Source organism: Pezoporus wallicus, unplaced genomic scaffold (assembly GCF_028554395.1).
Source record: "Pezoporus wallicus isolate ANWC-B61680 ecotype Strahan unplaced genomic scaffold, APGP_CSIRO_Pwel_v1 scaffold_7736, whole genome shotgun sequence".
Classification (NCBI taxonomy): Eukaryota; Metazoa; Chordata; class Aves; order Psittaciformes; family Psittacidae; genus Pezoporus; species Pezoporus wallicus.
In genome coordinates, this window is record NW_026636574.1 from 1,465,971 (window position 1) to 1,479,391 (window position 13,421).

A 13,421-nucleotide genomic window follows, 5' to 3' on the forward strand; every position below is an offset into this window, starting at 1 on the left:
GTGGAGAGAGGCTCTGCTTGACAAGAAGGATGCTTGTTGATCTCAGAAAGATGTTTTCTGCAGACACTTCAGGCACCAGGAGACAGCATGGATTAATTCCCACTCCCTGAGTCACTGGGGAGGGGGGTCCAAAGTCAGCAAGATTTTATACTCGCAGCTTTCTCCCACCTAACAGCACTGCAAGGCAGCAGGATGAGAAATGGGACCAAAGAAATCAACTGAGCTGAGACTAAATATGTAAGACAATACATTAATCACAGTGGTTAATGATTTACATAGTGATGTTTTTAAGGAACACAATGAACGGTATGTGCAGTGAAGGAGCTGACATGCACTTGCATCTGGATTGCAGATGCAGCAAGTTGTCACACTTGGGAGGGGAGGGATGAAGAGCCCCAATGCCATGTGGGCCAGGTAGGACACAACCCCAGTTCTCCTACAGCCAGTGCCTCTGTGTAAAGTGTTTCACTTCTGGCTTCCTGAACCAGCCCACGAAACCCATCTCACCCCAGACCAGACGTTATCTTGAACTGGGGCTCAAAGCAAACACCTCAGAGCCTGCTGTGCCCTTCATTCAGGGGCAATTTTAAAAAACAGTTGGAATTTGAAATGAATTGCTATGTTTCAGCCTGTGTGAGCACAACCATTAAAGTAACCCCAGGGGATGAGGCTGGCATAGGGTTTTTAGCAGTGATGATGCCACAGTGAAGTGACAGCACCGGTCACTCTGTACCAAGCAGTGAATCTGGAATAAACACTATGTGTTGATTAGCATCAGCTTTTTCCTTTCTTGGTGCTTGCTGGTTTTGTTTTATTGCAGGACTATGAGAAGGAGCCTTTAATGAGCAATTGTGCACTTCTTCAGCAGATGGAAGTGATCTTGGCTTTATTCGTGCTCCCAGAATCTGTGGGCAGACTGCTGCTGTTGTAATTGCCTTGGTAATCGCAGCTACTTGATAGTAACTCTGGACCTGATTTTTGGTAACTGCAAATGCTGCACACGCACAGCCCTGACAAATCCAGGATGGGATGTGCATTTTCAAATTGACCCTCTTTTGACCTGGCAGATCACAGGCTGAGAGAGAAAACCCAGACCAGGCATGCTGGTTTACCCTCCTGCTTGCCAAGGAAATTATGTCAGAGCTTTTTGTTACCTGGCAATGCTCCACTCAGGTTCAATGTGCTGCACCTTTGGATCGTCAATGTACTCAAACAGCAAAGTCCTCTCCAGCTGAGCCCGGTCCACGCTGACAGAGACATGAACAGCCCCCAGGCCATGGGCTGATGGAGCTGACACGCAGACGATCTCGTTCATGGATCGCCTGTGCAAGAGAGAAGCCAGGGAAGCCTTAATGGGCAGTCACAGCATAAGGGCAGGAACCCCTTGGTCCTAGTGCTGACCTGCAGCTCACTAAAAGGCTGAGCCATCAGCCAGCCCTACACTCTGATACCTGAAAGGGGCTGAGCTCCTGAGATGGGCAGGAGAGGTTCACTGGCATGGAAAGGGACTCTGTCTGCCCACCAAAAGAGAAGTGCAGGCTCCCTGAAATTACTCTTTGTGCCAAACTGCAGCCTCCTGCATCCCTCTGTGAACCTGCTGCCTTCTGCTGGGCATGTGAAAACAGATGGCTGCTTTTGAAATGGGATGCATAAGCTCACTCAAAAGCTAAATTCTTCCCCTCCCACCCCACTGCATACATGGGCTCTTGTGAGCAGCATAATGGAGCACACGAAGCCCCTTGGGAAGGGCGATGCCACCGTCACCACTGCCTTCTGCCTTTGTGTCCCTGTCAAAGCAGGGGTGACCTCGGCCTTGGCACTGGCTGGCTGGACACAACAGACCATCTGCTTTCAGTGAAGCCCCAGAGGTCAAGGCAGCAGAGAAGAGAGGAGCTGTCAAAGCACAAAGGCACTGGTGGGTGGATGGATGGAGGGATGGAGGGATAGATGGAGGGATGGAGGGAGGGAAGGATGGATGGGTGGATGAAGGGGAATGAGATCCAAGCAGCGATGCTCCCGCTGCTGGGACAGAGCTGCAAGGATCTGCACAGCTCTGTGGTGAGCCTGGACACTGCTCATACAAAACTGCTGGAGCAACATCCCTTGAAGGCCGGTGTCCTGTAGGGCCACCTGTGGGTTGTCCTGCCTGCCCAAACCTGCCTCTGGCTTGCCAGAAAGGCCATGCTGCTTCTGTGGCCCATTTAGTTTTTGCTTCTCACAGGGGAGAGGGCAGGCAGCTCTGCAGCACAGCATTCAAATCAAAACCTGGCACTACTTAATGTCCACTCTTCCCCATCCTCACCCTTAGAGGCTGCACAGCTCAAGAAGCATGAATATTGGAGGCCCAAGTGCAGCCGTGCCCCTGCTCTGCTTCCAGCAAGGCTCTGGTGTCTGTACCTGGGTAAGGGGATGCTCTGTGGGCCCCTTCCAAGGTCCCTCAGACACTCCCTAAGGAGTACAGGCACATCACTTGGCACTGGGCATTCCAAGGGGTATCTAAAGCAGGTACTGCAATATTCCCAGGGCACACCTTTGCACGCCCATCCACCATAACCCAGGGAACAGAAACAACTTCCTAAAATATCTCAAATAGATTGGACTGGACTATTTCTGTTGATGCAATTGTCTACCCCTTCCTGCTCTCCTCCTCCCCTCTGGTCTCATTCTTATTCTCCACCTAGGTTTCATTTAACCACAATGGCATCCTTGTCTGAGAAGTGCATTTCCCCACCCTCCTTGGTGCTTCTCTATGTGTTTCTGTGGTTGCTGAAGAGCTGCCTGCTTTCTGCCCAGCCCTGCTAGTCTACAGTGCCTGCTTAGCTCTGGCACAAGATCCAGAGCGACACCTCACTGCTGGCAGGGCTGCTCTCAGCTCTCTGTGATCAGTTAATTAGCTTTCCATGCTATTAGCATGTCGTCATGGTGAATCTACCCACTCCTCTGAGCAGAGAGGGGAGAATGGAGGAAGCTGTAATTAGAGTGAATCTCATTAGAAGCTGCTTCATCTAATCAGGCTCCCCCACACCCTCAAGTCCAGTTGAAGTTCATTGCCTCCAAACAGTCCAAGCAAAACAAAGTGCACAGCATGACCCCACATGAAGGATGGTGCCATTCATACACTGCCCTGGCTTTGTTTAAGTTTCTGCTTGCCTGCTGTAATTAGACCATACAGATTATTCACAATTCTTCCAGGTTTTGCAGGTCACTGTCTGCAGGTTGCCTGAATATAATCATATATTTAAGGGATTATACCACAGGGCTGATGCTGCTTGCAGGCCAGCTTCCAAGGCTGCTTCTGTCGGTGGGAACACTGTTACCCGCGTGCATCTGGGGCAGCAATCTGGCACCTTTGCTTTGGATGAGGGAAGAAATGTTGGTGCATTGGTTACAGTGAACTGATCTGCACTTGAAGACCTTGGGACGTCCTGAAGCACCACTCTAGGATGGATGCAGAATAAGCACTAATATCCCAACATGCTCCCACATCCCTGGCAGTGTTCAAGGCTATACTGGATGGGGCCTTGAGCGACCTCATCTAGTGGGAGCATCCCTGCCAGTGGCAGGCGGTTGGAACTGGATGATCTTAATGTCCTTTCCAACCAAAACCATTCTGTGATTGTATGATCTCGACATCCACAGCTCCCATAGTGAACCTCTCAGTCTTCCAGATAAGAAATTCACCTTCAGGGGTCTTTTCTTTCCGAGGAACTTCCATGGTTCCTCCTGGGAAGCCTGATCGGACAGTCCCTTTGCACATCACACCACTTTGCTTAGGCTCCCCACGCTCTGAAATGCACCCTGTCACCTTTGGGTTGGTACAGGGCATAGATGTGTATGCACACAGATGTACGATGCACGCAGATGTGCACGGCGTGTATCTTTTTTTAACTAAGCCCCAATAAAACCCATTAAACCCTGCAAATGTCAGCTCTCTGTTTACACTGCTGGCTAAAAGGCAAATTTGCCATAGAAATCCCTGAGGAGATGGATGGCTGTGAAAGTTTCTCAGCAAGAAGGTGTGTGCACATCCTCGCTTTGCTCTGCCACACAGAAGCCCACCCCTTGTTCTGACCATTTCTGGGAGGTTGAGGGATGTGCAGGTGGCTGCAATAAAAGTAATGCAAGTTGTTGATCTGTGAAAAGAGAAACCAGTTGTTCTTTATAAATGCTGCATGTTCTTCAGATTAACCAGGCTCAGGGCAGGTCCTGATCACCATTATAAACATTCTGAAATCGCAGTGATGTTCACTGAAGACGTTTGGACCAGTTAACATTGTAACAGCAGGAAATGTGAAATAATGGAAGCACTAATACTCATGCAGTCCCTCCCTTGCTAAGCAAGGCTCAGTCACAGTATGGCAAAGATGGTTTCAGGTAATAGGAAATGGGAGCCTTCAGGGGTTCCCACATGAGTTTTTTTGCCGTGGCTGCGTGTTCAGCTACAGGAGATACACTGTGCTGTAGCCCTGATAACCGGGATGCTGTGCCCCATCTCTGGCAGTGTTCAGGGCCGGGTTGGACGGGCCTTGGAGCAAGCTGCTCTAGTGGAAGGTGTTCCTGCCCATGGCAGGGGTTTGGACCTGGATGAGCTTTAAGGTCCCTTCCAGCCCAACCCAGTCTGGGGTTCCAGGACACAGAATTCCATGACACGGCTCGATCCCTTACCCGTAGAATTCGCAGGTCTGGTTCCCCAGGAGCACTGACACGCGGCTGCCGGCTCCCAGGTAGTGCCCGGAGATGGTCACCATTGTCCCTCCCGACTCTGGACCACGACTTGGATTCAGGAAACTCACTGCTGGAGTCTGGAGAAACCAAAGGACAAACTCAGTGCTCTGAAGGAAGATGCTGTGAGTCCAGGGACTGCGCCAGACAAAGAAACATCCTCTCCAGAGTATCTTTATGCTCTGGCTGAGTGCAGGTATCATTTTTAGAATGGAAAAGCAAAAGAGAAGATGTGTCCTGGATATGTGACAAATCTCCTGCTACATTTTTGAACACAGCTCTGAAAGATAAAATGTGGTTCAACAAACTGAGTGTAAATTTAGCCTTGGCAAAATTAGGTATTTACCTTCAACTCAGTCTTTACACAAAGGTAAGCTGTTTGCACTGCAGTTTCAAAAGCTGTATATATCCTAAGCCTGGCAAACTGCCATGCTGGAAATCTGAACCTAAATATTTCAAGTTTGCCAATGTGGTAACGCATCAAAAAAACCCCCACCAGGGTCATGGGCAACACTACAGGCCTTTAACAAAAGGCAGCTCCAGCTTAACATGAACCCCCTGTGGTGGTATTGTAGGGGCAGAGCCTGTTTCCCATTGCTGATGGACAGACATCCTTAGCAAACAAATCCCACTCGTCATCTCTCTGGTGATGTTATTGCAGCAATGTCTTCATCCTACCTTGCACCGGGTGAGCTTTTATCCCTCTTCATAGAGTCTGCAGACAGCAGGCACCTTTCTATTTGTTTTCAATCAGTGGATATTACCAAATTGTTTTCCTAATGCTTCCGCATTCCCCTCCTTATGACTCTCATCTGCAAAGCCTGGCAGCCTCCCAGCTCTGCTCCCCTGGCACCACCTGCTTGGCAGCTCCCAGAGTTTGTCCTGTTTTCTTTACTGGTTTCACAATGCAACATGTGTTTTCTGGGTGCCACAGCATTTGCCAAAGCAGCTCAGGCCTGTTTGACCCTGACTCCTCAATAGACCAGAGAATAAAACATACAATTCACCCTGTTGCGGGCTATTATGGGATAATGGTGCAGGAGGGAAAGATTCATCTTTCAGCTGCTCATTGGCAGCTCCCAGTTCTTATTCTAGCTGGGGTCAAAGTCGACTCAATGATCCTTATGGGTCCCCTTCCAGCTGAGGATATTTGATGGTTACCTCGGCTAATGGCAATAGCAGACTATAGAATGGGGATAGCAATGGTTACACTGGGCAGGCTGGGGACCATTTCATACAACCAAGAGGAACAATTTCAAAATGCAAACACCACATTCAAAGGATGTTCCATGTACAATTCTGCATCAGAAACCTCCTTCAGCCTCCAGCCCAACACTGGCAACTGTGCCCTAAAGTGAGTTGGGAGCAAGCTGCAATGCTGTGACACTGCAGGCAGAGAGCCCACCACAGCCTCCCTCCTCCTTCAGCCCCATCCTAAGGCTGGGTTGCAGCTGGCATTGGATGAGGGCCTGAGAGCTTAATAAAGATTTTCCATCTTCAGCTCTTGATTTGGTGATAATTATGACAGATTTACAGACCAAGACGGCTCCAAGCTTCCACCTCCCCAGATAAAATGGGTGTAATTCAGGTGACAGCATTGCTCCTGCACCATGTCAGGCTCCAGATGAGCTCATGAAGGTATAAACCCTCACGGGGTCAGAACAGAGCTCTGCTTTAAGGTACCAATCAATTTTACTACTGACTTTAACAGCATAAAGCAGCTGTAATGGAATCTGTGGCAGCACTAAAGAGAAAAATAAAGGCCAACTAACAAAAGGCAGTGATGTGCTGGAAGTTTTAGGTGCCTGAGAAAAAGAAACGATCTAATCAAGTAAGTGCTGGAAATCAGAAGCAATAATGCAAAGGATGATGGTGCTCAGCATATGTTACTGGGTTCCTGCAAGATACTCCTCCAAGATTCATCTCCACAATTACCTTCCGCTGGCTCCTGGTTATTATTTAACACAAAGCAAGAGAGATTCCTCCTTGTGTCACATGGGAACCTGCCTTTTGATAATGGGGGAACTGGGGACTATACTGGCACTGCCCTGTGATGATCAGAGCTTCTGGCATACTTGAGCACAATGTGGTGGTATTTTGCACCCCTGCTATGTTGTGGAATAACTGAAACCCCAGGGGAGGGTGTGGGATACAACACTAATAGGGGGTGGCAGGGGTTAGCCTGGTTTATCTCTCCATTAGTTTACAGATTGTGGGCAATTGGGAAGTGCTGGCATTTCCCTGCATACAGATTCCACGGAGCACAGAATCAGTGTGGCAGGATGAAGCGCCCTGTTTAGGCAAAACTGGAGGTACGCGAAAGCTCAGCTGTACCTTTGTAGTTTATGAATCAAAAGGCTGCTAATTAAACAAGGGAAATAAATGACCCACTCAACCAATGGAAGCCACCAAGCCAAGAAGCAGGGAGAAAGCTTACACTGAACCAGCATCCTTGGAGGGGGGAAAACCAAAAAGCCCATAATAGTTGGATGCAGAATTACCCTTCCATCCAAAAGGGTAGAATTAAATCTAGAGACACAGAAACTAACTCAGATATAGTTTGTTTTCAGAGTTAAGTCTGTAGCAGTACCCGAGCTGCAGCAGATGGTCTCTAGTGCTTGCTGTCCTGTTTGTTTCTGGGTTCATGCAAAAAGGCATACTGGTGCCTGTATGTACACACAGGTCTGTATAAAAATGTCTTCAAAACCAGCAAGAAGCAGCACCCTGGATTTACTCCCATTAACTACGTACCAAGGTACCAACATCCCTTCATTGCAAACAGGAATATTTCCAGTGCTGACTCCAATTCCTTGACAATTCCTCATGCACAGAAAATCCCCAGGTACAGAGCAAAGTTATGGCTTTAAGCTGAAAAAGGCGAGATTCAGGTTAGATGTAAGGAAGAAATTCTTCCCTGTGAGGGTGCTGAGGCGCTGGCACAGGGTGCCCAGAGAAGCTGTGGCTGCCCCATCCCTGGCAGTGCTCAAGGCCAGGTTGGACACAGGGGCTTGGAGCAAGCTGCTCCAGTGGAAGGGGTCCCTGCCCATGGCAGGGGTTGGAGCTGGAGGAGCTTTGAGGTCCCTTCAACCCAAACCACTCTGGGATTCTATGATCTGTGTAAGGCTCCTGCTGGGAGTACACCAGTGCGCTTGCAAAGAGTGAGCCTAGAACTGTAGGGAAGTTTGTCAGTACTTTGGTGGTGCAAAGCTGAGACCAAAGCCAGTGGGAACCCTGGGTTTAGGTTCCCACCTAAATCCCGTGTATTCTGTAGACATTTACAGGCTGGGCTGCCAAAACTGTGCAGTGCCACAGGGAAGATGGCAATTCTGGGACTGCCTTCTGGTGTTGAACCCTATCCATTTGACCCAGCTGTTCCCATGGGACACACGTGCTGCCCTCACCCCCCCACCCTCATAGGACACTCACCACAAACATGTACTGCTGCGTGGACTTGGCTGTGAACTCCGGTTTGCACTCTCCGATGCACAGGAGCACTGGGCCGGAGCTGATCCCTGGAAGAGCCTGCCCCATTTCACAGACGATCCTGGAAGCAGAAAGGCCACAGGGACTCTTTGGCAGGAGATGCCAACAGTGCCCATGCAGGGCTGGCTTTCTTTTTCCTTCCCTTTCTTCCCCCTCTTCTTTAACTTTGGTATCTACCTCTTTGGGGGAAGTTAATTACTGAGTCTATTTTTACCCCATGTTATAATTTAAAGGGGAAAAAAAAAATCAAAATTAGACATAATTATTACAAGCTGTAAACTCCAGAGCAAAGCAGAGCTCTAATGGCAATATATTAGCCAGCAGCAAAGCGAGTGCGAAGTCCTCAGAGTAACAGATGAGTTCATTAAGGGAACAGCTCACGCTGCAGTCTCCCAGTTAATCAAAAAAAGGAGAAACCTGCTTGGGAATGATAGAGACAGCCCTGGAGAGCAGCATTTGCTGGGGAGACACTGATCCGCTCCTCCCGTGGGCCAGCTCAGCCCTGTGGGCACTTAAGGACAGGGCGAGCTGCTGGGTTAACCCCAGCAGGCCAGGCTGGAAGATGAGGAAACAACTCATGGCCCTGTGGGTATGGTACATAACCCAGGGGATGTGTAACATTGACTGGAGACGAGACTGAGCGAATGCCTGTCAGGTTTGAGAGGGGTTTGCAAAGGGATGTCAGCTGGTGGGGCTCTCTAGCTGTACCTAAAGGGGATGGATGCTGCTCCTGCAGCAGCAGTGGGAAGACAAATCCAAGAGAATCCCGTTGGGCATTGGAAATCTGAGGACAGGAGCAACCTGCCTTGGGGCAGGGGAACGCAGGGATGAGACACTTGGTGTCTGGCCCTGACAGTGGGGTCAGAGGATGAGCCAGAGCATTGTTTGTCACATGAGGCTAAAGGCACCTCTGCAGAGCAGCAGGGAAACTGTTCACTCCTCTGCCAATGAAGTGCCAACACATACAAGGCTCCAATTTGTGGAGGCAGCATGTCAGCTGCCGTCAGCAGCACTGAATTAACTACAAATAACATAAAATAGACTAAAGGAAGAAAAATAACCTGCAGATGAGCATGCACAGGTGATGCCAGGAGGCCTAACAAATACACACATGTAGTCAAGAGCTCTAATGTGAACGTCCTTATTGCTGCATATCAAAACGAGTTGCCTAGAGAGATGCTGCCTTTGGAGAACAGGAACTGAAGCGTCTCAGCTGCGTGCCTTCATCTGCCACGTGCTCCTCTCTCTGCCTTTGAGCCAGACATTGCCCGTGAACCTCTCTGCTATTTCATTGCTTCTCCTGCTGCAGCCTGGCAGGGTTGCTGTGCTGCCAGGCGGTGGGCTAGGATGGAGGGCTGGCATTTGAGAGCAATCATCTCTGCTCCTGCCAGCACATAGACAAAGGAAGATGAAGTGATTCCTGACACCCCACAGGCAGGAGAGGAGAGTGAGGGTTTTCTCCCACAAGAAGCAAGGATACACCAAGTTCTATATAGGGAGGGAAACACTGAATATATCTACTGAATATGTAATATTCAACTGAAAGAGAGGAGATTTAGATTAGATCTTAGGAAGTTCTTCACTGAGGGTGCTGAGGCGCTGGCACAGGGTGCCCAGAGAAGCTGTGGCTGCCCCATCCCTGGCAGTGCTCAAGGCCAGGTTGGACACAGGGGCTTGGAGCAAGCTGCTCTAGTGGGAGGTGTCCCTGCCCGTGGCAGGGGTTGGAACTGGATAAGCTTTAAGGTCCCTTCCAACCCAAACTACTCTATGATTCTATGATTTGCCAGTAAAGCAGCTGCTGTACAGCACCAGCCATCATAATGGGGCACGGGGTGGGGCATGAGCTACCTGATACACCTGATCCCAATTCCTGATAAAAGCCAAATTCCCAGCAGGTACCTTGTTACAAAATGATGCATTCGGCAGAGCTGTAGGGTGCTGATTGCTGGGCTAAGTGGCCCTTTCACCAACATTAACCTAATTGCTGGCTGATAGATTGCGTGGCTGGAGCATATGGTGCGTCATTACAGTCTTGGAATTCAGTCTGCCCACAGAACCCTTAAGAGGGTCCTATTATCTGTTTTCATCTTTAAAAGACAGCTCTCCTGCTAATGCTTGCTGTTATCTGCCCAGGGTAAATGTTTTAATGATGTTAACAAACTTCGAAAGCTCAAGAGCCATAATTAGAGTCATGATTATAAAATCAGGGTTTCATACCATCAAAGGAGGATAATTTCATAATCTTCCATCCTTTATTTGAAAAATAAAACAAAACACTGCTCAGCAGAACAGCCCAATCCACTAGCAGTGACAGCACTGGTGGTGCAGTGGTTGGAGCTGTTCCTGCAATAACATCAGTGATGCTCTGCATGCCCATAGTGCCCTTCATAGTTGAGCTGCTGGAGCAAGTCCAGAGGAGGCCATGGAGATGTTCAGAGGGCAGGGAGGGACAGGCCAAGGGGAATGGCTTTAACCTGCCCCAGGGGAGACTGAGATGAGCTCTTAGGCAGAAGCTCTTCCCTGTGAGGGTGCTGAGGCGCTGGCACAGGGTGCCCAGAGAAGCTGTGGCTGCCCCATCCCTGGCAGTGTTCAAGGCCAGGTTGGACACAGGGGTTTGGAGCAAGCTGCTCCAGTGGAAGGGGTCCCTGCCTGTGGCAGGAGACTGGAACTGGATGAGATTTGAGGTTCCTTCCAACCCAAGCCATTCTATAAGACATCATGTATTGCTCCCCTCCTACTCTGCCCAGATCACCCTTAACACACCCCTGAGCACCCCCCTGGCAACAGCCCCAGGAGCACATGTCACTCCGGGAGGTTTGCTCGCCCATCCTCTCTTACAGTGCCTGTTCTCTAATTTTTGGTTGACGTTTTCCTTAGTGAAATAAATGAACTGACTCCAGTGGAGGCCCATTCAGATTAAGCGGCTGTCACCGCCTCGCCCGCCTAACAGATAGCTGTGTGCGGGCAGCAGCATCGCCTGCATTTCAAATACAGTGGGGAGCAGAAGGGGCAGAGCTCAGCATCAGCAGCAAGGTGCTCATCAGAAAAGTTGCTTAGCAAAGCAGGAATGCTGGTGTGGAAGGAAAAAAAACACTTAATGACAGCTTAAACGGCTGCTGGACACCCCCAGAGAGCATCCAAGCACCTCATTCCCTTCAGGTTGTTCAGCCTGGAGAAGAGAAGCTGAGTGGGTATCTCAGAGCAGCTTCCAGTATCTGAAGGGGGCCTGCAGGGATGCTGGAGAGGGACTCTTCAACTCTAGTGATAGGACAAGGGGTGATGGATTCAAACTTAAACAGGGAAGATTGAGGTTAGATGTAAGGAAGAGATTCTTCCCTGTGAGGGTGGGTTTGCTGGGGGTCAGGGAAGAGGCTTTGTGTGGGCTGGCCAGCCCTGGGGACCCACAGGTGGGGTCTATGAAGCCACTCACTGTTCGGCGACGATGTAGTGCTCGGGCAGCGGCGTGCACTGCACCCCGGCCACCTGCACCCCACGGGCGATCTCTGAGAAGTCCAGGCCCAGGTTCACACCACGGATGGTCACCCTCGTCCCTCCTTCTGGGGGGCCCGAGACCGTCAGGATCTAGAGGGAAACAGAACACAGGGATACTGAGCTGATGTCCAGACGTCTGCTCCACGGGCTGCTCAGGGATGCCGAGTGCTGCGACCTCCACCTCCTCCTGCTGCCCAACCCAGGACACTGCCACCTTCTCATGACTTCTCTGGATGTCTTTGAGAAGCCCAGTGATGCTGAAATCCACCTGTGCCATGCTCCAAAGGAGGACATCATGGTCCCTGAGCTGGCCGAGAGGCATGGGCAATGCTATCCCCCCCAGAAAGCCTTGCAGAAGGATGAGACTGACTTCTTTTATACACCCAGAATATGGTAAATTACCCTTCAGAAGTAGCCTGCTGCTTTGGAGATCTGTAACTCCTGCCTTGGCTGCTCCCTGAACGTTAATGTCACATTTTATTAGGGGGTTGGCACCTCAAGTGACTTAGAAATGTTAAAGTGTGAGGTGTGTACTTTAAAGCTGCCTGTTTATAGCCTGCCTCAGCCATAATCATCTCTGCTCCCATAGACTTTCATTAAGGACACTATCCTCTTCAATTAGGAGGATAAATTACAATGATGCAACGCCACAAAATTTGGACCCAAGACTGTCAAATAGTCATCCTTAATCTGCCACCGGTCCATCGTTTCTCTTGGGTGAGTTACCAGTATTCCCCGTGCTACAGCTGTTATCCATAAACAAACATAATCCACAGTAATGCAATTCAATTAATTTAATGGAGAAATCTTGTTCAGGCTTGTTTGTTCCGGCCCTGTCTTTGGCAAACGACTTGAGCTCTTCAAAATCTCTTCCTGAATGGGATTTGGCCACACATGCTGGGGTTCAGCCTGCTCCATACACCAAACATCAACCCCCCGCCTCCTTCCTTTGTGTAGACTCCAACTTCTACCTCCCTCTGCCCTCAACCACACGACTGAGGCTGCTGATTTATTCACCATACACTCTCTGTGGTGCTGCTGCTTTCTGTAACTCACACCACGTCACAGGTTTTGTACCATTTAGCTCCGTAAAGCTCTGTGTGCCCTTTAAAGACACTACAAAATCACATCGGATTGCATTACACCAAGTCCTGAAGGCCTGCACTGGTAATGGGAATTACCTGAGCTCGGCACTTCACGTACTTGACAGTTACAACTGTCCCTTGCAGCCCTAGAGTATGTTAAAATGCATTTGCTGGAGCACTTGCACTTGTGGTCTCATCACTGTTCAAAAGCAGTCCCAGTTTACCGTTTCCTGACCTCCCCACAGCCAGTGGAGCCTCCCCACACAAAGCAGAGCTCATGCTGTATTTTCAAGATGTCCTGACCTGGAAAATCCCCAATATGGAGCTCCCTCCACTCGACCTAGATTTTAGTGACCACTCATTGAACAGTTTTGAAGTAACTGTGCCACAAAGCAGCCCCAGGGTTAGAACAGATGCATTCGATTAATTACAGCTGGAGAGATTCAGTCAAAACCACAGAGAGAAGATAAGTCTTAAAGGTCCCATCACATCAAGCGCTGGTGACCCCTCCAAGCAGCATCCCTGGGTCACCTCCTCGTGTGGTGGCCAAGGCATCTCCAGCAAACCCAGCCCAGGGCTGCCCTAACCCCAGCCTGCCTGTCCTGGGAGCTGCAGGGCTGGCTGTGATCACGTTCCATA

At 49.8% G+C, this 13,421-nt stretch overlaps 1 protein-coding gene across 3 annotated transcripts in view; it reads right to left on the reverse strand.

The window, feature by feature from the left end:
* PLXNA2 (plexin A2) overlaps positions 1–13,421 on the reverse strand; it is a 169,871-nt gene that overhangs the window by 40,795 nt on the left and 115,655 nt on the right. For all 3 annotated transcript variants that reach the window (XM_057400688.1, XM_057400687.1, XM_057400689.1), the window contains exons 13-16: positions 11,636–11,787; positions 8,149–8,266; positions 4,666–4,802; positions 1,155–1,322 (exon numbers count right to left, since the gene is read on the reverse strand). In XM_057400688.1, the coding sequence (XP_057256671.1) occupies positions 1,155–1,322; positions 4,666–4,802; positions 8,149–8,266; positions 11,636–11,787 (575 nt within the window). The remainder of the gene's footprint in view (positions 1–1,154; positions 1,323–4,665; positions 4,803–8,148; positions 8,267–11,635; positions 11,788–13,421) is intronic.